Below are 24544 nucleotides of genomic sequence, written 5' to 3' on the forward strand. Positions count from 1 at the left end.
CGGATCTGATGTTAATAAATGGGCACAAACAAGTGAATGTTCAATGGGTACGTATAATCAGACAGCAAGCTTCCTGTCCCGATACTCGGAATGGGACTTGTATTTACTGGAAATTAACATGACATCACTCTATGACTCAGTCTGTTGGTCTGATTGGACTGACAGCTGATGCAGATCAGAGCTGCAGTAATTATTCCTCAGGCTTACTTTTTTCATGCTCTGTGGAGAAGAGGATCCAGGTTACACAACATTTGAGCCCCATCTGGCAGAATACAGAATGAGTGCCCAGAGTGGTCCTAATGCTGTCAGAATGTGTGATACAGCATAGAGTTATGCTACCGCAACAGAGCGGAGGGTTAATGGCGCTTTACTTCACTGATGTACGTTCACTGCTTCAGCTTTCTTATGTAAAATGTTTGTTTCCTCTATGTGTATGTGGATGAAAGTTAATGGGGAGCCATAAAAAGCCACTAATGCACCTCTGCTGTCAGCTCTGCCCATGGGAACTTGCCCTCCACTTTAAAAGCCGTTAAACTTTAAAGGCAGTTGTGTAAGATGCACAGTCCTGAGGAAGAAATGAAACAAGCAGGAGACTGTTGTCTTTTTTTTCTTCTCTACATTGTTGTTTATTTTTACCATTTTATTCTACTGACACTGTCCCAGTTCTTCATCTGCTGATTAGTTTTGGGGGTTATGTCCTGCTGCCATACAGGCATTTTGTTGTTCAGTCTAGAGCTCAAACCTCTTTCACCACTTTTTTTAATGAAGCACAGAAACCCAAGCAAGCTGCCCTGGTGCTGCACAGCTTTGCTGTGTGGTAGGCTAAATACTTGTAATCTAGGATTAATGCTAAACCATAAATCGTCTCTTTAACTCTGTCTTTTCTGGACTTGCTTTGGATAAGTTGCACAGTCTACATGTTACTGCCCCAGTCCTTTATGAAGTACTATTTTGGCCGTGTTTAGACAACTCCCATGACATACTGCCATGTGGGCATTTTGCTGTTCAATCTAGAGAGCAAACCTCTTAGCTTTGTAAACCAATGAGAGAAAATTCCCCAAAAGCTGTCCTGTCCAGTATAGTAAATAGCTGTAATCTGGGATTAATGTTAAATCATAAATTGTCTTTTGACGTCTCCATGCAGTTTTTTCTTTACTCATGTTTATTTTGCTGGGTGTTCATTGAAAATGTTAAAAGCTACACATTTTTAATAGTTGCAAATGCATCAACTTTTCTAAAATATGCTTTTCAGTGACACTTTATTTGTAGATTCTATTCAACTGCAACAGATGTTCTCCAAGATGGTTCTCATAGCCTTTTTAACTACGTTTTTTTTTGTTTTTGTTTTTGGGACCTCTATTCCTCAGAGTAGACTATACAAACATTTGAACAGTCAGTTTTGTGTCCAAAGCAAGGTTTGGACCAAAGTTTGCTTCGGATCATTTGGCAGTTTTTTTGGGGTTCCACATGATGCTCCAAGTATTTTCTAGCTGGTTTTGAGGTTCTGAAGTACTTCTGAGGTTATTAGGCCTCATATTTTAAGTGAGATCACCGGAGCGTGGTGATTTACAGTCCTCCCAAGTCATGAACAGTGAATGCAACCAATCAGGCTGCTTATTCTAATCTTTACAGTGATGGATGGGTCCACCAAATGATGGGTGGGTCTTGTCAAAGCTTTCAACTGCACTCCGAAGTGTGTTCCTAATAGGCTGGGACTGTTCTTCTCAGTCTAGTCAGAAGTTCTGAAGTAGATTTCAGTAGTGACTTTGCAATTCACACAAACATACCTTTAGGCCACATTTAAGCCATGGCTTGTGCATAAAGCAATTGCTGATGGTAAAGGGGGAAAAAAAAAAATCCAAACATGAATGGGGTTATCATGCTTTAATAATAAATATATTGACACATCTGATACAAACAAATATTGCACGTAGCTCAGGCACATAACAAGTATCAATTGTACTGTAGCGTTGACCGTCTTTAGGGAGTAGGCAAGTACACAAACAAACATGTAAAATGCTGTAACTTAGAAGAATATCTTTACTGAACACAAATAGTAACTAAGCTTTGGCTGAGGGTTTTTAGTTCTTTAGGAACAAACAAAACTGCAAATAAAAAAACCTCCAAAGACTGTCAGTCAACTCAAGTTCCACTCAGTCACTCTACAAAAAGCAAGAAATGGACGATCTGGTAAAGAACAGCACAACAGCAACAAGACCACCTACCCAGATGATCAAGTCATGGCAAAAAGCAGTACAAACGTGAGGAAAAACAAACAAATCCCTTCAAGTTCACCATTTTTGCCTAAAATCATGGCAACTATACACAGTGCAAAGTATGTGTGCGAGCTCGAAATAAAAAATAAACAATAATAAATGTACAAATGTACACAAATACAAAAACAGAAAAACTAAGTTTAAGTGCTTTCGTTAGCTGTGCAGACAAGTGAAAGACCATTACATGTGTGGCCCATGTGTGACGTGGCGGAGAGAGTGCAATCCCATAATGCAACAGCCGCGGATCAAAGCTGCAATGTTGTACACTGGTGCCCCACCGACTATTCCATGCTGAGAGTATAACCAGGCCACCGTGGGGAGAACAGGTGCTGCCACAGCAACCAGATCAACCAGGAAGCTGCTGCTCCAGTGGCTTTTCCCCACTACAGCCATACTTGCATTTCTGCAGGGATCCTTCGCACCAAAATCCAGCTCCTCCATAAACCCAGGATCCATTTCATGATCTAAGCAACTCTGGTCTGAACCACCAGGATCTTGAGAAATCACAGCAGGATCATTGGGAATGTGGTCAGACTTCTCTACAAAGTTGGGCTCCTGAGCTTGAGGTTGTGGCACTTCATTTTTGATCAGCTCCTCTGCTTGGTATATTTTATGTTCCTGTGCTTTGGGTAATTTCTGGGGCATGTTAGAGGAGGGAATCATCAGACCTGAGAACCCAGTATTTTGGATCTTCAGCAGCTGCAGGATAAGGGCTTGGAGATCAGGGGTGTACAAGACTTCATCAGTCTGGACTGACTTTTCCTCACAAAAATGCTCCTTACTGGAGAATTGATCTCTTGTGCTCTTCTCTGTGTCCTCTGAGGCACTCGAAACCAAGGTGGACAGTCCTGGTGGCTGGTTCATGAGCTTGCCGCTGCAGTCCTGGCTGGAGCCTACAGCTGTGGATGTAAGAACCTTCTCCAGGATGTCCACCTGGTTGGCCATCTCATCATTGACCAGCAGCCCACTGTCTGCCATCTCCTCTGCTGCCTGATCCTCCACGTGCAGATCCTCCTTTCCAGGAGAGAGCCTTTCTGGAGAGTCACAGATGAAGTCCAGAGTGGGCTCATCGTGCAGATTGGCACCACTTTGGGCAAGCTCCATGCTGTGCAGCAGGGACTCCAGCTTTCTGTTCTGGATGTTTATATCAATGAAATACTTCTGAATACCTTTGTCCTTCTCCATCAGACTGTTCTTCATGGTCTCCACGACTTGTCGGAGCTGTTTGATCTCTTTACGTGCCTCCTTGAGGGCCAGTTGAGCTTCCACACGGTGGCACTCCTCTTCAATCCAATCCTCACGCATGCGTCCCAGCTGGGACTTCAATTCATGAATCTCAGAGTCCCTGGAGAATTGGAAAACAATCATGTTTACCCTGGTTACTTATTATTGAGATCAGTACTCCTGACTGGAGGCAGTATACAAAGGTTGCATAAACAGGACCTACCGGTCATTAACTGTTTGCTCAGAATCCCTGAGCTTAGTTCTCAGGTGCCTAATTGTCACCTCTTTCTGCTGTAGAGGGGTCAGATATTGCTCTGGGTTGGGAGGCTTGATGCCGTGATTGTCCCCGCATGAATGGTAACGTCGAGAAGAGGTCTTTCTGTTAAAATAATTCAAACCACAGACATTATGTTAATGAAGCCAGATGTATTATGAATAGAAGAAGAGCAGAAACCACATAGAAAGTAATCTTTCCGACAACATTGGCAAAAATACAACATGCAATGCACACTGAATAATTAGGTTCACAACCACGTACATCTAGCCATTCATTTCAATGGCCAACAATTGTTATTCAAGTAAGTCACTGCCAGTACATTTGTGTGAATACAAAAGGGGTAAGGAGTGTCTTTGGTAACAGACAGTAGAGCTATGATTAGAGTATGGTATTCTAATCTGCCAATTTTGCTCAGAAATAGTTTTTGCTACTCTGCCAGAAATACTGTGGTACAAAATTGTGGTTGTGCAGCCTTCCCATTCCATCTCTCATGTATCCTCAAGATTATGCTCCGCTGAAGCTCTCTGATGAATCTTTGGCATAAAGCAATGGTCTAAAATCCTCCAACAAAATGTGGGGAAAAAAATGAATTGAAACATGAGAGCCAGCCAATCTTGCAGACATACCGACTGGGTGCATGAAATATTTATGCTCCAACACTCTGCCATAAAACTGGTCCAAATAAACCGCCAAACCTCATAGCAACAGTCAGCAGCCACTGGCACAAAACAAGAGCAGCCCATCTTCTAAATCTCTTCAAAGCTCAGCAGAGCACAACCATGACTGATCTAATTCAGTTCTTTACATAGATGTGGCAGAAATGATAATGCCTGAGCTACACACACTGAAGAATATCTGTAGGCTGAGTGACTATGCATGTTACCTGCTGGTGGGGCTGGAATTGCAGCTGCTATTTGAGGAAAGGGGGGTTTTGGGGGATGTCCTGTAGGGGGCATATAGTTCTGCATCGCGATGGGCAGTGGGACTTCCTGGAGGCTTAAACACAGGCTGGCTCCTGATGTGGGGCAAACGGCTAGAAAGGAGAGAACATAAAACAGGCCCTGATCCACCAAATTATTACCCAAAAATAGGCCTTTAGAGGTTTGGAAGCACCCACAAAACGCCGGCTCGGCTAATCAGATGCACAGAATTGAGAACATTTCTCAAATGTGGCCATCATAGCCACATAATAAGCATAGCCTAATTGGTAGCAATTTGATGGAGGACCACTTCAAGAACAAAGACTCATGGAAACCATAATCAACCAAAGCGCCACACAATTTATTGAGAATATCAAGTAATAAAGCTGATGTGCTTTACCTGCGTGAAGAGCAGCTCTTCTTGCCTGTGGAGCTGTTGGCTGGAGTCTCACGGGCCTTGAAGCTTCCAGTGCTACTGGAGGAGCTGAAGTCTGCCTCACTACCTGCAACACATGGAATGTGGGAGTTGTGCATGTTTCAGTAAAGCATAAAGACAACCTACACATTGCTGCTACTTGTTTACAGTTATGGTGCAGCCCTCCACTTCCTGAAATAAGCATCAGCTAATTGCAATTAGACAAAACAAAGGCAGCCAAAAGCCAAGCTTTTACCAAGTATAAAGCCAGTAGGTAGGTCAGCTTTTACTAAGAGCTCTGTAGCCTTCACAGCAGATAAGGCCAGTCTGAGGATAGATATCAGGGATTCAACTCCAGCAGCAGCTGGATCTCTCACCTTCTCTCATTCATTACTTAAATAATGTAACAGCCCACATCCATACCTTCCTTTGCTAAAACATCCCCTTTCACTGCTGGAGACACAGCAAATGCAGAAATATGCAGCAATAAAAATAAAAGTATAGCAATTCTGTAGTTTAAACATTAATACATTGTATGACTGATGATAAAGGAAAAAAATAACTGAATTTATTACAAATCTAATGTTGTTGTTTTGTTAAGAGCACTTATGCATACCAGAGAAGCATCTCTTTCCTTTGGATAAAACCATAATAATGTGTAAACTCTGAACTTGTGACAAAAAAACAAAAACAAACACCTGCTAAACCTAGCAGTTCCTAAGTGTTAAAGTGATAAAGTTTGACTGTTGGTCGATGGCCTCAGCCAATGAGAGAAGTTAACTACTTCTAATTGCACTGATTGGTTAGCTGTGGCCAACAGGCCCACCAATCACCAGCTCCTCTGAGGGAATGCAATCAAGTAGGCAACACCTGTCCATCCATGGCGTGGTGCACCTAACAATGGTGACACGGTGAAAGTTGGGTGATAGATGTTAGTTAGTTTATTCCAGCCTGCTGCAGTGTTTTGCAGTTTTAACGTGTGAACAGGGTAAGTGGTCCTAAAACTCCTAGTGAGTAAAATTCCCAACCATTGTAAATAACAAATATTTGGACATATAATGTATATAGGACTGTAGTAGACTCAGAGCCAACGTTTTGCCATAAGTAAGGTCATTCCCAACCATTGTAAGTTACCTTACTTATGGCAAAACTAAATACATAATGAGTCCAAATATTTATGGACATCCCTTCTAATGAATGCATTCATCTACTTTCAGTTGCATCAGTTGCTGACACAGATGTGCAAATAAATACACAAACATACACACAACTTGTCTAGTCCCTACAGAGATGTACTGCCAATAAAATAGGACTCTCTGGAGCAGATAAACATGATCCTATTGTGACTATGCCTGTCTGCGTCCTATTGATACCAGGCGTGGGCTAGAGGTATACAAAGGCCCCCAGCATTGAGCTGTGGAGCAGTGGAACTGTGTTCTCTGGAATGATAATTGGTGCTCCATCCAATACTTTTGGGATGATTTGGGGATGAGGTGGGGTGGTGATCATTCAACAATTTGACCTCACTAATGCTCCAAAAACCTTCCCTGGACAGTAGAGACAGTTACTCCAACAAAAGCAGGATAAACTCTTGATTTTAGAAGAAACGATGAATGAGCAGGTGTCCTAATACTTTTATCCATATAGTGCATCAGTGATTATTCTCTCACCTCTGTGCAGTATAGAGGGGCGTTGCTGCTCCCTCTTGTGCTTCTGTGCTGGAGCTCTCCATTCAGCGATCACATTGACACGGACCCTCTTCACCTTGGCCTTGCACTCCCCTGATGGCGGTGACCTCAGAGCGCTGTTGTCTGAGCCAGGTGGGGTTTTGGCTGGAGACGCACACTGACTGCTTGGGCATCCAGTGTCATCTGGGAACATTGAACAGGCCTGCAGTTACTGCAGTGAAGGTTAATGCTTAATGCATTTGCTGGCACACACCCTACCATCCAGTTCAGCAATGCTTTTTAAAAACTTAGGAGATATTACCAATTCCTTAGAGGAAAGCCATTGTATGTTTAATCCCTGTAACTATTCTTGGGTTGGACAGGAAGAGTAAAAAGTGTAGGTTGGACACACTGCTTCATCTTGAGGATCTAATCATCATACCTGATGAGAAGCTGTTGGGGCTGATGGTTCTCTTTGAGTGTTCTGGGCTAGTGTCACAGTCTTTGCTCTCCTCTTCGGAAAATGGCAGCTCAGAAATGGGCGAACCTTTGGGACGGAAGGGTTGAAGGACCAGGCGGGGAATGCGACTGCGAACACTTTTCTTCACTGATGTTTTCTTCATCTGTAATGGATGCTAAACTTGATTAGTGAGAACACTGCTATCTGCTATTTCTGTTCCCACTGAAGCTCATGTGGTCTCTCACTATACTAACATTACTTAGAGCTACTTAAGTTTACAACTACAGACAACTAGACCAAAATAGGAATGCTAATCATTGTATAAAAAAGGGTACGCACCTTGAATTCCTGGAATGGGATCATTATGCTTCTGCTTTGGTAGGTCTGTCAGAGAGAAAAGAAACAGTTAGATGGTATGGCTTCTTAAAGAGGTGTCACACTGTAAAATGATAGGCTGCCATAATGCTATATTATTGAATTCCTGTGTACAGCTCACACCCAAAACAAATATGAGTAAATGATTTCTAACATGGTAACTTAAGTCACTGACTAAAGGTTTATGCCTTTGGAGCTGTATCTATACAGATGAGAGCATTTAGCATTTAGTGAATACTGTATAATCTATCATGTTGGTATTGTTAGACACTGTTGTTTACATCCCTTTGTGAGCAAGATCAGTTTGGGTCTGTGACATTTCCTTTAGTTTTGTAGCCACTGTTAGACAGTAGTATATGTCTCAGTTGAAGCTTCAATTTGAACTTTTATTATAAGCTTCTTGACCAAAGAATTAGACACATGCACCATTTCTTTTCTAATACTTGGTTATGTGTCCTGAATAACAGTGCCAGTCATATCATAGCTAAGGACTGCATCATTCATTGATATCCAAGCAAAATTATTTTCTCATTAGCCCGTTAATCCAATAATATTGTTCTTTATGTCGATGTAGAACCCGAATAGTGACTCCTCCACATTGCAAGGTGACAACTGTAGGCTGTAGCAGGATCACCAGACCACAATCCTAATTCTCAATGTGGAGCTGCACATGAAATGAAGAAAAGTCTACTTTTATGTTTTATAATAATAATATGAGGTCACGACTCATTGCACACTGTCGAATGGAGAACTCATGGTTCTATTAGGGTAAATATAGTACTTTCACAAGTGCGCGTACCGCCCAGAAACCTTAAACCGTAGACAGTTGGGAACTGTAGTGGATTTAAGAGGATCACTATGGTAACTGTAGCCTTGTCTCGCTTCTCGCCACACTCCCTTCTCTTTCTCTCTCCCTCCACAAAGAGTATTTGTATTATACAGTGACCACAACACTCAATCAATGCTCAATGCCCTGAATAGTTCTGAATAATATTAAATACCCTGGTGAAATGTTGGGTTAACATAGCTAGCTAGCTACTTCATGATCCACAACAGTAGCTTACTTCAGTGTCCACAACAGTAGCTTACTTCAGACTGCATTCACTTTGAATATGATGTGATAATAAAGCAATTAATAAGAAATGACCAGATGTTCTGAAAACACAATGGCGGAAGGAACTTTGCACTGTTGTGTCTGTAAGTAAAATGGCTAAAAATAAACATGTGTTTCCGACCCCCCCATCAGTAGAGGATGGTGTGTAGGACAGTTGTAGGATATGAACCGACTGTGATTTTTGTGTACCATCCTACCCTCCAACAATCTCAGATATTATGTTTATGTTTATTTGTCTAACCTATTTATGATTCCTTGATTGCATTGTAAAAAAAAACATTGATTTCCTTGCAAGCTCACTCACCTGCATGATTTTACTGTCAAGCTGCTGTGTCATGTCTGAACCATTATGGCTTAAGATTTAAAAACAGCAGCATGACCTCATTCTGTTACTCACTGGTGAATTGAAAGACTAAAGAGTCCTAAACCTGTGAAGATGTGCAGTGAAGCTATTCTTTTGCTTTGACTGCACGGTGTACATGTAGTTTGTGGCTAATTTAATATCACTGCTCAATAATTCAGCATTTGTAGAAAGGTTGATGGAGTCTGGTGATGTAAGTCAGTTGCCCATCCTCACAGGATTGTGGTCATCTTGTAAAAGGGCTGGTTACATAAAAGGCACAAACGCTTCATTGCAAGTTATGTAACCAGCTCAGTCAGGTCCAAGTTTATCGCATCACTGCGTCTTACTTCCTCTCCTTTTAGATCCATATGTTCATGTAGAACATCGGAAGCATATCATACATCCATAAATAGACATTACTTTCTTATCCAATTGCAAAATGTCAGCTTAGTCAGCTGTTCTGTGAATACCTGCACTCTCAAAAAAATGGGTTCTTTTAAGGGATGTTCAAGAGGAATTGTCTTTGGTTCATTCACTTTAGGAGTGAGATATGATGTGAGATGAGTGTCAGGAATCTTTTTTTTTTAACTCGACCTATTTTCGAGATTCCATGCTAATTAGTCTTTTCCACGTGTTGTACAAGTCAAAAAGTCTTCAGGGGCCTTTTTTTTTCCTAAAGCAACACTATGTAATATTTGTACCTTAAAATAATGGCTTTAGAATTATTGTGATGCTCCACTGACCAGTCATAGGGAGAATAGCATTGCTGTCTTGCTACTCCTGGCTCTGCACGCTGCTGACAGCACTATAAATCATTGGAATAGCAGGCAGGATAATACTTGTGAGAACTGTGATATAATTATATAAAAACCCTGTAATATTATCACTCCAGTACACATACTTCTTTCACTTTCAGAAATGGTTCTGTACTTATAAGCTTGTCCTGAAAAACATGTCCTTTAGTGGCGACTTAAAGTGCAAATTACATTTCCCAACTGTAGGGGGAGCCCACAAGCAAGGAACAACAATTTTCCATAGTGTAGCTTTAAGTGTCTATACTGTTTTGAAGTTGTTTGAAGATATTTAGTACTTTCATTAGAATTGTCAGTCTATAATCAACTCCCTTTTATGCCTTGGGTATGTGTCAAAACACAAGACTCACCCCTAAATGTAAACAAAATGAAGACTACTTCCTTCATGAGATTTGCTATTCATTTTACTGAACTGCTATGGTTTCTAGTTATGATATTTGGCAGAGGCTCTTGTCCAGAGCAACCTACAGTTTAGTCTTGGTACAGAGGTAGGGGAATGTTGCACTAGGTGTCTTGCCCAAGACAAAATGGTTTTTTGTATGATACCATACAATCACTACTCTTCATTTATGTAAATATCTTCATCAATATCTAGTTTAAAGAACTTCCATGTAATGTAAAGGTAACAGGAGCAGGTATAGTATAGAACCTGTACGCTACATCACATTCACATGTACAGCCTTTGGCTGATGCTCTTATCTGGAGCAGGTAGACAAATGAAGTGTTAGGAGTCCAACAACTCTTATTGGTGTAGTGTGATGTTGCCCACTACACACTACCAACTGCTGTCAGTCCTACAGATGATACTGTGCACCACAGTCAGTTCTTTTAAGACCTTGGCTTATCTGAGGTTGGTCATGTGTTACGGATGAAGGGCTTGGCAGAGTTCCACAGTCAAACAGATGAATGTTTGAACTGACGAAGCCATAGTGAGCGATGTACTCCTCTTTATATGTAATGCTCATTGCCTGACAGTTTGGTTCTGTCTTTGTTGACTGCTTTCATCGTCACAGCTGATGACAATCTATTCTATAACCAGGGCTAAACAAGTAAAAGGTCACACTTTCTACTCATTGGCCCTTACATAATGCACTTCAGCAAGTAGAGCACTTTCGTTTTAAAGAGTCCTTTGAAATAATTCATTTTAAATCACATGTACAGTCTTCCTGATAACGGAACATAAAAATAATAATATCCAGTATGTCTCCAGTACTCCATCCCAGATTTGCTGAAATAGTAAACATCTGACGGACCAGTAATGGATAAAAAAATGACTCATTTGTTGACGCAGACACGTTTTTACAACTTCTTTTGTCTTTGTTTCTAACATGCATTAGTAAACAACAGGAAGATGAGTTCAACACAAAGAGACGTACTATTCAGTCAAACACACACACACACACACCACCCCAGTATTATTGTTTTCTTAAAGGAGCTGACACCTTTGTTGACACTGCTGCAGAGGTATTGAGTATATGTCAAGCTTATAATACTGCAATGATGGCTGCTAATTGTAATAAACAACCAGCGTGCGTTGCTCTCACGTGGTCCAGAACACTGTGTACATTGCGTGTGCTGTCCAGGACCCCTGGTGCTGAACCTTTTAGTAACTGCGTTCCAACCTGCCCCACCTAGCACTGTTTTATCAGCATACAAAAACAAGCACTGTGAGCATAGACACATATGATAGAGCCAATGATTGACATCATTCAGCGACGATGTTTAATAAAGAGGATGTGTTTTCTATTAGACGTCATTTTTGATATTATTCAACCTCGTTCAAAAGCCTTTAAGTTTTAATCCCAAACGCTCAAACATCTCATACCCACTCTTTAGTGTCGAAACAGCAGTAAGTGCTGTGACGCAGTAAGGAAAACCACTTGCCTGAGCTGGGAGAGATGAAGGGGTCCGTGTGGTGAAGATGCGCAGCTTTCCTCAGTCCGATTTCGCAGCAGCAGTCTCCAGCTCTGTTGTTTGACGTATGTCGTCCTGCCCCTCACATACGGTCTATGAGACGGTCACTCTTGCTCTGGTTGGTCAACTCGCAGGACGAGATCGCACTGACTCTCAGAGCTGCGCAGCTCCGGGGGTAAATATGACTGATGTACCAAGTGTGTTATGTAACACACCGAGGATTAACTCTTACTGCACCAGCAGACTTTTTGTTCAGAGACTTGGTGAAGATTGAGCAGCTAAGCTCAAGGCTGTGTTTCAGCTCTCCATGGTGCTGAAGTGCTACATGGCTCAGACTGCAGAGCTTTAGCTTTTAGCCGTGTGCAACCATTGCTAAACTGTTACTTTGTTTATTAGTTGTTTATTTATTTATTATTTTGCGCACAAACACGTGCGTATCACGACAACAGGCTTTGGCAGAGGCTAGTTTCCTGATGACGAGTGAAGCGTTCAACCGTTATAAGACAAAAACGTATCAAGCTATAATGATCTATTGATGAGGCTGTAAAATATGACACTGCGTAACTGTGATGCCTTTGTCTTTGATAATGTTTGCTCAGAACATAAAGGTAAATACCGCCCTCTGGTGGTAGATTCCCAAAATGAAGTGAAAATGAAGAGACGTTTAATCGGGCATTGGGATAAACAGGAAAAATGGACAGACATTTTTGGACATGTACAACACATCCGCATTCTTGCAAATTCTTGTCCAAAAGTATCCAAGACACTCGTTCTAGCTATTTAGTCATAAGTCAGCTACAGGAGAAAAAAAAAAAACAAACAAACAAAAAAACACACTCTTTTTGAATTCTATGGTTTTACATATTAGGACATAATAGAAAAAAACATCTAGTCTTTAGCAAATGCAACCTCAAATGAACACAAATTATAACAATAATAACAACTAGATAAAAAATACAGAAGCAGTGTGTAAAAAAAGTAAGTACACCCTTACTGCTTTCACAGAAATTAAAAGGGTACGTAGCAGCCATGTGCTGTTAATCAAACACTCTTGATTAATTGATCATCAGCAAGAGTTACCACCTCTATAAAAAGCAGAGTTTTTGACAGTTTACTGATCTGGAGCATTCAGGTGTGTGTTATCACAATGCCAAGAAGGAAATACATCAGCAGTGATCTTAGAGAAGCAATTGCTGCTGCCCATCAATCTGGCAAGGGTTATAAAGCCATTTCTAAACAATCTGAAGTCCATCATTCTACAGTGAGAAGGATTATTCACAAGAGGAAAACATTCAGGACAGTTGCAAACCTTCCCAGGTTGTTTGCCAGGAGAAAGCCTCTTTATACTAAAGATCTGCATCTGAACAAACCTCAAGACGTCTGGAACAATGTCCTTTGAACAGACCAAAGTGGAGGCAAAAACCAAACATAGCACATCAGCACAAACAACTCGGCGCACGGTGGTGGAGGGGTGATGATTTGGGCTTGTTTTGCAGCCACAGAACCTGGGCACCTTGCAGTCATTGAGTTGACAATGAACTCATCTGTATTCTAGAGTCAAATGGGAGGCCACCTATTCAACAGCTAAATTTTGGGCAAAAATGGGCCATGCAACAGGGCAATGATCCCAAACAAATCTACAAAAGAATGACTGAATAATGGTGTTCCAATGGCCCAATCAGATCCAGACCTCAATTAATTTGAAATGCTGTGGCTGGATCTTCAGAAAGTTGAGCATAATCAAATGCGCACAAACCTCAATTAACTAAAGCAATGTTGTAAAGATGAGTAGGCTCCTGGCCAATCCAAAATGTTAATAAACCTCAAAGCTGAATATTTAAAAAAGTAAAACTGAGGTTTCAGCTCTCTTAGCAGAATACCTATGTATAGAATATCTATCTATCATTGAGCAACTATTAATGTGCATTATCATAAAACGTAACATTTTTAAATGAACTACCTAAAAAAAAGAGACCAATATAGCCACCCTTCTTTTCAATACAAGGCCATATGCCTTCCATTCATGGACTCTTTCAATTTCTTTATCTGTTGATGACCAACGTTTTGTGCAGTAGCAACCACAAACTTCTCCTGTTTGAGAAGGGCCCACAAGTCCTCAATAGGGTTTGGGTCAGGTGTGGAAGATGACCATGTCATTATTCTTCTTGAAAGATGCAAACTTTTTCCTGTCCCACTTCTTGAAGAAAGTGTCTTCTAAAAACTGTCAGTTGGTGTCAGAAGTCCATCTTCAACCCAAAAAGGTCCAACTACCTCATCTTTAATGATACCAGCCCATAGCAGTAACCCACCTCCACACTGCTGGTGCCTGAGTCAAAGTGGGGCTCTGTGCCTGTTATTGATCCAGCCACGAGCCCATCCATCTTATGTGTCTTGTTCAGTGGCAGTTCTGGAATATGACAGCACTGGAGGATAATAGGTTCCTGGTCACTTCATGTTTGATTCTTTTCAAATCATTGGCAATTAATTTACTTTTATTTGCTCAACATGTTTCTCGCAACCCTGTTGACTATTTGCTGCAACACATTTGATGGTTCTGTGATCACAACCCAATATCTTAACAATTTCAAGAGGTCTGCATCTCTATTTAGAGTCATCTCTTTTTTGGTCCATCTTCCCTGAGAAAAAGAAACTGCTCACCTGATAAGCTTGAATCCAAAATACATTCAAGTTTTTAGTTTATAGTACAGCTTGGAGTTGGAAAATATGCATAAAAATGATGATATGGTCAAAATACTCACTTGCCTAATAATTGTTTACACAGTGTACAAGCTATTGATTCATGGGGTGTACATCATTTTTCACACATGACTTTTCCATTTTGGCTTTGTTTTTGTTCAAAAATAATGGCATAGTGGAATTTATGTTGTATGCTGTTTTTTTATTTATTATGTCTTGATATGTAAAAACACAGAATTCAAATGGGTGTACTTTTTTTTACACGACTGTAGCTGTCAGCCTGCTCTGAGGTGCACCCATTACTGACATATACACACTTTGTATAATCTCCACAGAAATCCTCTGGTTGGCCCTCACAGTTTCAGCTGTAGCTATTTCATAATTACTGATTACCGCGGTTAACCTACTACGGCAAAATTCCAGCCTGGTGAAGCTATTTTCCTTAGGCAGTTTGTCTTTGTTCTCTATGATAAGCTATTTAAGAAAAATAAGATGCGTTACCAATGTGGATCCGATAGGGGGCAGAACAACTCCAGAAAACAGAACAGTCCCAAAATTCTGTTCAGGCCTCTGTACAGATTACCAGTGCTACCACGCACAGTGTATAATAGCCCGTGGGAATTATATATAACATTATTTTTATAAATCATAAATGTCTGACTGTACAGGTTTGTATGAGTGACATACAATCAAGGCGAGTTTTTAATAGACCTCATCTGATTCTACATCGTCTGTACCCTGTTTACTTCACATAGGATGATTTAATTTAATCTTTGAAATGTCATGTTTTTTTTTTATTATTATAAAATGCACACAGTAACCTGTGCTGTACAATCACATCTTCACAGTAACATCAAGCAGAGTAACTGTTACTCTAAGTGTAACTGATCAATGAAATATGAAGAGAAATGTTTACCCTATAACATAATACACACTGTACATTTTACTGCGCAGCGATGCATTCGCGGTAACTGATAGCCTTAAAGCCTTGTAAAATCACCTGTCTGTCTATCTACACAGGTGTTACTGTAAATGTGCTGAGCAACTTAAACAGCAGAGCAGCAACTTCAGTTGTAAAATGACGCACATAGTCAGGTTTAGTAAACAATAAAATAGACTTCATACAGACATGCACAGTAACTGTGGATATGAACATTATGCACAGTCAATTGTTCACGGCTGTGTGTGAGGATGTGTGAGCTGCAGCCGGTGCAGCAGATCAGTGAGCGTATTTGGTGGGATTGTTAACCCCTGTCACCACGTTAGTTTTGGCCTAAAATCATGCTGGAGCCCCCCAACCCCCCCCCCTCCCTCACGCTTCCCAAACACAAGTTAGTAGACAGCATAGTTCTGCAACAGTATGTGTGTGTGAAACGGGATGTGCGTCGTGGTGGTGTTGGTGTGTGTGTGTGTGTGTGTGTGTGTGTGTGTGTGTGTGTGTGTGTGTGGGGGGGGGGGGGTTATTGCGTCTCAGTCCCAGTCCAAGCAGCTCTGTCCTATACAACACAGAGGGGGGCGTGTCCCAGTGCCCCTGCGCGCTCTCTCTCTCTCTCTCTCGCTCTCTCTTTCTCTCTCACTTAGTATAGAGGCGAACGAGAGCGCACGGTGCTGCTGATACGCAGCAGTTGTCGCACGCGGCCCGTATGCGTGTATGTGTGCATAGTGTGTGTGTATAGTGCCTGTGTGCGTGCGTGTGTGTGCTGCGCCTCGGAGTCACCGTGGAGAGCTATCGGGTGCAGCGCTGGCACCACATCGCCATGGACGCCGTGCGAGCAGCGGCTCTCTGCGCGCTCTTCCTCTTCCTCTGGAGTTTACCGTGCTGCCAGCCGGCCGCCATCATCTCTTCCCCGGTGCTGCCGCGCAGGAGCAGGGCCAGCAGGAGCGCTCAGGACACACACAGGACCCCCAAAACTCTAAAAGATCCCACTGCGTCCTCGGCGGCGGCGCTCAGGGCCGAACTGAAGAGCGCCGTGGAGCCGCACGACTACATGCTCTCTATATACAGGACTTACTCTGCCGCGGAGAAACTGGGGCTCAACGCCAGCTTCTTCCCCTCCTCAAAATCCGCCAACACCATCACCAGCTTTGTGGACAGGGGGAAAGGTCTGTCCCGTTTAGTGCACTAAAGTCTCTGCGTTTAGTTTGGTTATTGTTTTTGTTTTAGGTTCTAAATCTTATAATTGAGTTTGTGCGCTTCGTTTTTTACGTTTACTCGTTTTATGTGTTTCTTCTGGCTGAATTTAAACTTAAACGCAAAAAGGTACATCATTTATTTACACTTGTATCTTGGGCCTGTCTACGGGTTTAGTCTTTAAAACAGATCTGACTTTTTCTAGATTAAAAAACGTAGATTTGTTTAAAAACAAAATAAAAAAAAAACATAAAATACTTGGGCGTTATTTTAATAGTGTTTAACACCGGGTTGACGCGTAGTTAGCTCCCTGCTTGAGAAACAGTTTAGGCCTAATTGTGAGACCGCCTTAGACCGGGTTTGGGCAGCGTGAGTTTCTGTTGGTTTTACATTGACCCTCAACTACCAGGCCAATAAAACTCTAATTGGGGCGTTTTGTAAATGAAGGTAATAAATCTTGAGCATCAAAACGTGAAACATTGGGGCACTTCAAGCTGCTCTCGGAGAGTTTCTTATCGATGGAGATTGTATTCATTTAACCCTGAACTTCAGGTTTGAGGGGAATCGAGTGAATTGGCCTGTAGATTTAGCCACCCTGTTCAATCCGCTTCCCCTGTGTGGTGTCTATATTGAAATGTGGCAGCCTGAGCGCTCTGGTGTTGACTGATATTAACAGTCCATATTGACTCGTGAGACTTTTTCATTTTTTGAATATTGTTTCTGAATAGTTACTTTATAGGATTTGGGTCATTTTGTTGTTTTTGGTCACCGTGGTTTATTCACAGGAGAAATCAGTGAAGGGAGCTGGTAAACAGGGGGAAGAGAAGGGTGGCGAGGCTCGCTCTGTGTGCTGAGTCTGATGGGATGTGTCAGTGGCTGTGACCCTGTCCCGGAGCCTGCGCTCTCCGGACTATTTGAACTCGCTGATCTCATTGAGTGCTCATGTCATAACATATCAAACACTGTCTGTTCTCCCGTAATGAACGGGTTCAGCCCGTGACCCATCACCACGGAGGGGAACATGGCCGGTCCTCAGAGGTCCTCAGGACCTCTCGGCTTCGCCACAAAAAATAGCTCGTTTCTATTTATTTTCAGAGCTTTAATTTTCGCCAATGAATTTTTATCGTTGAATAATAATTTGTTATTGATTCTCTGGATATGTTGTACGTCGAAAATAGAAACATAGCAATTTTAAACACATTTTAACTGCTTATCCAGCCTGTTGAACGCTGTTCTATGACAATATGGTCAAATTGCAAAAAAAAAGACGAAAAACAAAAAAATACTAAAAATGTAAAAATGAATCCTGTACTGAAAAAAGTAAAAAAAAAAAAAAAAACCCGTAGCGTATAAGAGGAGAATAATAACTGATAACAGATTGCGTGGGCGAATTGTATTAAACGTGTTAAGCATTTTTGGCTCTTTACTCGACGCCTCGCCCAGCGCTGGATGCTATCAAACATCATTTCCACGTTAAATTACGATAAGAGTCTAATCTTTACGTAGAGCTCGAAGGCATTTCCTCCGAGCAGATAAAGACATTTCCCCAAAAGTTGAACATCGTTATGGTCGCTGGATCAGACAAGAACAAACGGAATGTATGAAAATTACTTTTGGCACTTGAAGGAACTCATTAAAAACGCAGATGGTGAATGCTGGCCCCAGTAGCCACCCCACGAAAAGTCTCTCTCTCTCTCTCTCTCTCTCTCTCTCTCTCTCTCGCTCGCTCTTGCTCTCTCTTTCACTCACTCTCTCCAAAATTCAAAGTATATTTGGAGAATGCGCGCTGGTTAAAAGGGACAGTAGAAGAATTGTTCGACTTTGAGCTTGAAAAGATTTCTGGACGAGGCTAGACTAAAACACCGAGGACATTAAAACTATATATATATATATATATATATATATATATATATATATATATATATATATATATATATATATATATAATGTCCCTCTTTCTGGTCCACTGGGAATCACTACTAGCGCATTTAGGAAATGTTCTGGTCGACTTCTAAGCGTTTTAGCTCTGCCGGGGGATTCATAGCTGTTCGTTATTTGTTGGAATTGAATTCGATTTAAATGATAAAATGATAAAATATGTATAGTGTCAGTGTGTCTGGACAGAATGTTTTCAATTAGGTTCATCCCGTACAAAAGGAGCTTGCTTATTTATATATGTATTGACTGTCTTGTAACGCGATTATTTACTAAATTAATGATAATCGGGGAAAAAAATCGAAAAAGAATATTTTCACCGACTTCAGTTTAAACTCAATCATTTTACTTACGTATCCAACAGATGAAAAGAGAACATAACACACCAGTCATACAAACTGTATCCAAATCGTATGTGTACCATGTTAACTGAAATGTGTGTGTGTGATGATTTGGTGTTTAGTTTAGTGTAAGATTGAGATGCATGTGTTTTGGGACTACTGTCTGTGCTGATGTAGACTAGGCCTCTGAATTCCTGGCGGGGAAAGAATGCATTAATTGTGCATTGTGCAGCAGTGTGTGGACAGCAGGCTATTTCTCTTATTGTCTGCAGCTCTCTCACCCTCTCTCTCTCTCTCGCCCTCTCTCTCTCAGACCCCATTCTGTCTGCGCCATCACAGTGAAACATTCAGTCACCTTTGAGTTTTATTCGCTAATAGTGGAGGAAGCGGGGTTATATAAGTATAAAGTGGGTCCTGTTGGAGGGGTTTTTATTTGGAAGTGGCTGAGTCACAGGTACAATAGTCTGCTCTGCGTTCACTCTCTCAACAGACATCCTAAATAATCTACAGCGTTTGTAAAAACGTGAAGTATTGTTATAAAATTATAATATAATATAACAGGAAAAATACCAACGAAAATGTGATTTTGTTTGTTTGTTTTAAATAATCATGTCTTCAGGGACAGTGTGCCAAAACAACCACAGCAAACAAAAATGTAAGGGCATTATTATTATTATTATTATTATTATTATTAGTATTATTATTATTATTATTATTATTAACAACAACAACAACAACAACAACAACAATGATAATAATACAGAAATGGGCACAACAATAGAATGTCTAACAACAGAATGACAAAAAATAATAGGTGTAATAATAGTAGCATGCCAAATAATAATAATAATGATAAAAGGACAACAACAGTAAAAATAATAACAATAATAGTAATAATAATTGCAATAACAATTACCATAATTTAATGACAATATTGTTAGTGTAATTAAACTACATTAATACGAAATAAAATGTCTTTTAGGCTACGTTTACTTCTTAGATCATGTCTCTTTAACTTCATTTGATTTAGCACTTAACGAAAAACAGTAATACTTCATCTGTGTTGCCACCTTAAACTCCCTATAACATCGGTTTAACCTCTCTCTCTCTCTCTCTCTCTCTCTCTCTCTCTCTCTCTCTCTCAGATGATCTCGTGCTCTCTTCTTTGCGAAGGCAGAAGTATCTGTTTGACGTCTCCACTCTGTCGTCCAAAGAGGATCTGCTGGGCGCAGAGCTGCGGCTGTTCCGCCATCTCCCCGCGGACTCGGCACCCCCTGCTTCAGGCCTCTACACCCTCCACCTGTCGTCCTGCGGCTCGTCTAGCCCGCTGCACTCCAGCTCCCTGCACTTGCCCGGCTCCCGTAAGGCATCATGGGAGGTGGTGGACGCTTGGGCCGCGTTTAAAGGTAAAGGAAGACCCCCCGGCGGCCAGCTGTGCGTGGAGCTCACAGTGACGCACGGCCAGTCAGACGCGGAACTCGACCTGAGGCAGCTGGGCTTCGGCAGGCGCGCGCGGCCACGGCGCCACCGGGCCATCCTGGTGGTGTACACGCGCTCGCGGAAGCGAGAGAGCCTCTTCAACGAGTTGAGGGAGAAGACTAAGGCGCGGGGCGACCCCCCGCCGGGGCTCAAGGCTAGGCGCAGGCGCAGGACAGCGCTGGCCTCCAGCCGCCACGGCAAGCGGCACGGCAAAAAGGCCAAGTCGCGATGCAGCAAGAAGGCGCTGCATGTCAACTTCAAGGAGCTCGGCTGGGACGACTGGATCATCGCGCCGCTTGACTACGAGGCGTACCATTGCGAGGGCGTGTGCGACTTCCCGCTCCGTTCGCACCTTGAGCCCACCAACCACGCCATCATACAGACGCTTATGAACTCCATGGACCCGGGCAGCACGCCACCCAGCTGCTGCGTACCCACCAAGCTCAGCCCCATCAGCATCCTCTACATAGACTCGGGCAACAACGTCGTTTACAAGCAGTACGAAGACATGGTGGTGGAACAGTGCGGCTGCAGGTAGCGTCAGACTCCCCCACGCCAAAACGCCCCACAAACCCTAGTCCCCTCCAAGCGAGGGGCGTTTTTTACTTTTTAGGGCTGAGAATTCGCGGATTCGCCTTGAAGAGAATAACACCCGAAACTGACACACATACCCGCACACAGGTCAGTTGAAGCTGCTGAAACAAGACGCGTGGCGTGGAAGTCTTAAATGCAAAAGGGAGCCCTCCGGTCGCTTCTTAGCATGGTTTGCAGTCAGTTCAGGCTTATCTTGGCTATTGATGCCTAAATTAGCAGCACCAACCATTTCTACAACTAGCCCGATTCACAGTAGAGATCCTGTTAACTGCTCTCTTTACTGTAGCTCGGTTTATTCCTCAACACGTTATGAACGCTGCAGAACGCGTAGAAACACATGCCAGTGTCTAGAATGGTAGCAAGAGACGTGTGTAATGATCTGGGCAGGATTCAGGAGCATCTCATGTTTTTGGATCTCCAGTATCTCTGTGGACCCACCGGAGCATGGAGTGATGGAATGGCGGGGTGGAAGAGGTGTTGGGGGTGAAGGGGTGATGAAGGGATGAGGACTCTCACCTGTTGCTCTTGCCTGCTGTGGTGTCAATGGTCAGTGGTCAGTTTTAATGCTTTATCATGACGGCGAGAAGATCAGTTACCACCAAACCCTCTGAAACAGTGAGCATTTGTGCTGCGCCTCCACAAAACCCAATACAAGAACTTCAGTCTCAAGTCTAGAGATTGGGAACTGCACGTTGTTCGTCGGTCACACGTTGTAGGCTCTACAGGACGATCATGGACGAACATACTCGGGTGAAATGATTTGTATTTTGTTTGTTTTTAAAGTGCCTGGACGTTTGACCGTAAGGGTCGCAGTGCCTGCTAAAAACGAGTCCATCAACCTTCTCGCCGGACTCCGAAGAGGCGTGGACGAGCAGAAAGCCTTCACTGAGCTGAAAGGAGGAAAAACACGTGCGCGCTCCTTCATCTTCACTAAATGCACTTCACAGAGACTGACTGGCCAAGCCGCGTGGTCAGGAGCCTTTCCCCCACCCTCCACCTGACCATGGCGAGGAGGAAGACTCCTAAGCGAGATTATATTTAAATGCACATTAGCTTCGAATGCACTGTTGTTCATTATTTGAGCTGTAAATATTTGTATAGTTAAAAGGCTCTAAAAGTGCGAAGAATGAAGAAATGCCCAGCCACATTTCTTTGTAAAATGTACATTTTTTAAAATGCACTCAAATCGTTATAATTTCTATTCTATAATTATTTTATTATTTGTGATGTACAGAGTTTCATGATAATCGTGTATTTCTTACATTGATAAAAGAAAATTAATTTAAAAATGTATTCAATACTTGCTGAGGTTGGAAATACCAATATCAATGTCTACCTCATTATTGCATAGATTCTAAGTTTTGAGGTGCATTCAGTTAGAGTGTAAAGGTTTCTTTTTTCAATTCTATATACAATATATCAATGGATAATAATCCACACTATTGCTGTACTAATAAAATGGAAAATGGACTATCGGTGTGTCGATAATGACTCACGAACAACCCTGTGGCAACTTGAAAATATCCGAACTTTGCTCAAACTAGTCTCATGATTAATGCTAGGAATGTATTAAGCTAAATTAAATAATTGGGCCAAACCTTGAGATAGTATTAACTTTTATCTTGATTATTTCTAAGGCCATATTAGTATTCATACAAGTGTGGTATTCTAGAGTTTGGAATATGTTGTTCTACATTGCCTGAAAAAAGACAGTTTTATCCCTCAAAGTAGAAGCAATTGACATATACCCTCAACAGGAGTAAGATCTAATAAGATCTAATTGTGTACCTGAAGTGGGATCATGAAAAAACAGAATTTTGTGGACAGGAATATGCCTGAAGCCCCGCCTCTAATCTAACGCTCTATAAATACCGTCTCTACCTTGTTCACTCTTTGCCGATCTCGAGAGTTCTCTTCCCTCTCTTACAGTCTGCTCCCAAATCATCATAAGCTGAAGGCATGGTCCAAACTAGTAAAATGAGTATTTAGTCAATGCAACTTACTGTACAATTACGTTCCCTAACTAAATGTACTGAAGGCATACCTTTGAGGATACCACCTCAGTGACAAGAGAACACTTAACAAGGTGCTACAAAAGGTTATTTGAGTGATGCCATAGAAGAGCCACTTTTTAAAAATATTAATGTGTGTGAACCTTAAATAGGTGAGCAACATTTACACAAAGAGCAGGTTCTCCACATGCACACATATCTTTCACAAAAATGGTTCTAAAAGAAGGTTGAGTCTATGAAAGGTTTTTACATGCACCCTACAAAATATTTCTTTATGGAGTAGCTTATGTAAATACGAAGAACCTTTAAATTGGTAAACAACTGTAACATCAAGAGAAGGGTTCTTAAGCCTATAAAAGGTTCTCCACATACACACATATCTATTACAAGAGATCTATTATAAGTGATTCTTCATGGAATAGTTATCTTTGGGAGTATGAAGAAATATTCCATAAAGAACTATTCTTTATAATAGGTTCTCCACATTAAGACATATCTATCACTAAAATGGTTCTTCATGGTTCCACATGTGTTTTCTTATATGCCTTGGCTCAAAGAACCTTTTGTAGTACATTTATTTTTACGAGTGAAGAAATAGTTATAGTTAAATAGTACCTTTAATGGAATTAGAATATATATATATATATATATATATATATATATATATATATATATATATATATATATATATATATATGCCCATAACATTACAATTATTAATTCCTTTCTATATCTAGGCTCCAACGATCAGCTCATTTTGTTAGACTCAATAGATTTGAGTTTTTTAAGTACTCCTGAGTGTACATATACCTTGTGTGCTGACCCCCCAGCATTTAAACACACATGGCCATGTGAGAGAAATCCATGGGCTGTCCACACTATGTGCCGGCATGTATGATCAACAGGCAGTTTCCCAATGAATTAACCATCCAAAGGGTCAAGTTTGCTTAACATTGTAATGTTTCCCAATCTTCAGATGAAAAGGTTTAAAAGCAGGGATTGCTTCCATATAGGCGATTGGCCTTGGCCTGGAAGCAATTAGGAAACTGCTTTGAAATGGTATATGCTGTCCAGACTTCAGTACAGTATCATGTCACTCTGCACATGTTTGCTCCAAGAAAGGAAAAAAGATGCTAACATGGCTTTTAGTGTCCCAGCAAATAACAGTTGCAACAGTCACATCCCTTAGCACGAAGGTGGTGATGGCCTCAGGAGTGTCAGGATGCCACGACTCATCACCAATTAGAAATCCATTGATTTTGGAAACAGACTGAACAGACAGCTATTTAGGTCTCACAGATGCTGTGTAACCTTATAGCCATGGTTTCCATTCAACCTTAAGAGCAAATGAAAAATATTCACTCAGTTTCAGTGAAACAGGGAAACTCATTTCAGTCAATCTTGACCCACTAATCCTTGTCACACTGAGATGCTTTGTACTGAAACGCATTCTAGGATATCTGTATTCTCCAATAAAACATTTTCTGTGTTTACATTTGTTTCAAACTAGAAAAAAACAGCCAGCATGGTTGCAACAGCCCTGACATTTCTCTGTCTG

At 41.5% G+C, this 24544-nt stretch overlaps 2 protein-coding genes across 2 annotated transcripts; one reads left to right on the forward strand and one right to left on the reverse strand.

Moving 5' to 3' along the window:
• Positions 1–1869: 1869 nt before the first annotated feature.
• Positions 1870–12008, reverse strand: sybu (syntabulin (syntaxin-interacting)). Its single transcript, XM_072679859.1, has 8 exons — positions 11768–12008; positions 7579–7623; positions 7222–7402; positions 6783–6983; positions 5098–5200; positions 4661–4810; positions 3724–3879; positions 1870–3621 (listed from the first exon to the last, which is right to left on the reverse strand). The coding sequence occupies exons 2-8, from the start codon at positions 7600–7602 to the stop codon at positions 2457–2459; spliced, it is 1980 nt and encodes a 659-aa protein (XP_072535960.1). The 5' UTR covers positions 7603–7623; positions 11768–12008; the 3' UTR covers positions 1870–2456.
• Positions 12009–16083: 4075 nt separating this feature from the next.
• Positions 16084–22444, forward strand: gdf6a (growth differentiation factor 6a). The gene is made up of 2 exons (XM_072678841.1): positions 16084–16597; positions 20047–22444. Exons 1-2 carry the CDS (start codon positions 16252–16254, stop codon positions 20916–20918), a joined length of 1218 nt encoding a protein of 405 aa, XP_072534942.1. The 5' UTR covers positions 16084–16251; the 3' UTR covers positions 20919–22444.
• The last annotated feature ends 2100 nt before the right edge of the window (positions 22445–24544 follow it).

Source organism: Salminus brasiliensis, chromosome 5 (assembly GCF_030463535.1).
Source record: "Salminus brasiliensis chromosome 5, fSalBra1.hap2, whole genome shotgun sequence".
Taxonomy (NCBI): domain Eukaryota; kingdom Metazoa; phylum Chordata; class Actinopteri; order Characiformes; family Bryconidae; genus Salminus; species Salminus brasiliensis.